The sequence below is a fragment of the Monoraphidium neglectum genome (genome assembly GCF_000611645.1).
Source record: "Monoraphidium neglectum strain SAG 48.87 unplaced genomic scaffold scaffold05329, whole genome shotgun sequence".
Lineage (NCBI taxonomy): Eukaryota > Viridiplantae > Chlorophyta > Chlorophyceae > Sphaeropleales > Selenastraceae > Monoraphidium > Monoraphidium neglectum.
The window spans coordinates 1-1,783 of record NW_014008301.1 but is presented as its reverse complement, the minus strand read 5'-3'; the positions used below and the strand labels follow the sequence as shown (position 1 = coordinate 1,783).

At 67.2% G+C, this 1,783-nt stretch overlaps 1 protein-coding gene across 1 annotated transcript in view; it reads left to right on the top strand.

The window, feature by feature from the left end:
• The window catches only part of MNEG_15440 (hypothetical protein), a gene marked incomplete at both ends in the record, with an annotated part of 4,017 nt that extends 2,243 nt beyond the window's left edge, over positions 1–1,774 (top strand). Inside the window, 2 exons of the mRNA XM_014036089.1 lie at positions 428–547; positions 999–1,774. Of these exons, the coding sequence (XP_013891543.1) occupies positions 428–547; positions 999–1,774 (896 nt within the window). The remainder of the gene's footprint in view (positions 1–427; positions 548–998) is intronic.
• Positions 1,775–1,783: the final 9 nt, after the last annotated feature.

Here is a 1,783-nt window from a genome sequence, read left to right as displayed (position 1 = left end):
GATTAAGGGATGGCCGGCTTGGGGGTAAGGCAGGGTGGGGTTTGGTTTGGGCTTGTGGAGGGGTGCTGTCTCATGGGGGGGGGGAGCTTCCAGGATGGCATGTGGTGGCTGTTGAGTGGTGGCTTGCAGGCGCTTGTGATGGTGTGCAGGAGCCCAAGGTGCTTTCAGAGGCATGCTACCAATTGTATGTGGCAAGCGCATGCTTGCCGTATCCCCCAGTCGCATCCGTCAACCCCTTGCACCTCAACACGCAAGCCAGCACGTGCCCACGCGTGCTCTGCGCGCTTGCCCACCATCACCCCCCACACACACACACACTCACGCACACAAGCACACACACACACACACACACACACACACACACACACACAAATGCTCGCACGCACAACATGAACCCACTAAACCTCTGCGACCCACCCCCCAACAGGTGGATGACAAGAGCCAACTGGAGTACATGCCAGGGCAGGAGGCCCCCATGGAAGAGGATGGCAAGGACCAGGAGAAGGGCCAGCAGCCCCAGAAAAAGGAGGAGGAGAAGAGGCCGCAGGTGCGCGGCGGGGCCTGGCGGCGCGCGGGTGATCACTTTTGCGGAGGGCAGGAGGGTGCTGGGTCGGAGCAGCGCAGGCCGGGTGCACTGAGAGATAACATGGCGCCAGGGCGCCGGGCTCCGCGCCTCTGGGCTCGCGTTGGGGTCGCGCATCCTTTGCGCAAGATGCTGGCCTGCGGGGCTGCCCCGCTCGGCAGCCCTGCAATCGGCGCCCCACCGACCAGCTCCCCTAGTCCCCGGGTGCACCTCGGCCACTGCCACAGTCACCCAACCTGCTCTATACCAAACCGCACCGCACCGTACCGCCCCTGACCCAACCCTCAAATTTCAAAACCCAACCTCAACCCCCAAACCCCGAATAACAAACGCGAACCCCCAAACTTCAAACCTCAAACCCCAAAATCATAAATCTGAACCCTACAACTATCAATCTCGTACTCCAAACCCCCAGCCGCAAGAGGAGGCCGGCGGCGGCTCAGAGGAGGAGGACCCAGGGGCCGAGGAGGAGGGCGGCGTAAAGGACGACGTCGATGACAAATACGACGACAACCACCACGCGCGCCCGGAAGCTGCCGAGGAGGAGCTGCAGCTGCCCGACGATCTGAATTTGGACGGCGGCGACAAGGAGGAGGGGCAGGAGGATGAGAAAGGCGGCGGCGACGACGCCGCGGCGGCGCCGGAGGAGCAGGAGGGGGCGGAGGCGGCGGGGGCGGACGAGAAGGGCGCGGATGGGAAGGGGGATGAGGAGGAGGAGGGCGGGCCGCGGCAGGAGGGGGAGGAGCAGGAGGGGATGGACGTGGACGAGCCGCCCGGCGGCGCCGACGGCGAGCGGGGGAACGAAAAGGAGGAGGACGGGGCTGAGGAGCAGCCCCGGGAGGGCGAGGAGGACGGCGGCACGAAGGAGCCCGCGCCGGAGCAGCAGCAGGAGGAGCAGGAGGGGCAGGGAGAGGAGCAGGACGAGGCGGATGCGGTGGCGGCGGCGGCAGCAGCCGAGCAGGAGGAGGAGCGGCAGGAGGGGCAGCAGCTGCCCGAGGCAGGGCCGAAGGGCACGCGGTCGGGAGCCGCGGCGCCCAAGGCGCAGCAGAGCCTCGGCGCGGCGGACGGGCAGGAGCAGCAGCAGCAGGAGGAGGAGGATGAGGGTGCGGACGACGCCGGCGCCGCCGGCGCTGACGTGGACATGACGCAGCCGGATTCCGCCCAGCAGGCGAAGCAGAGCGCCGTCGGCGCGTCCGGCGC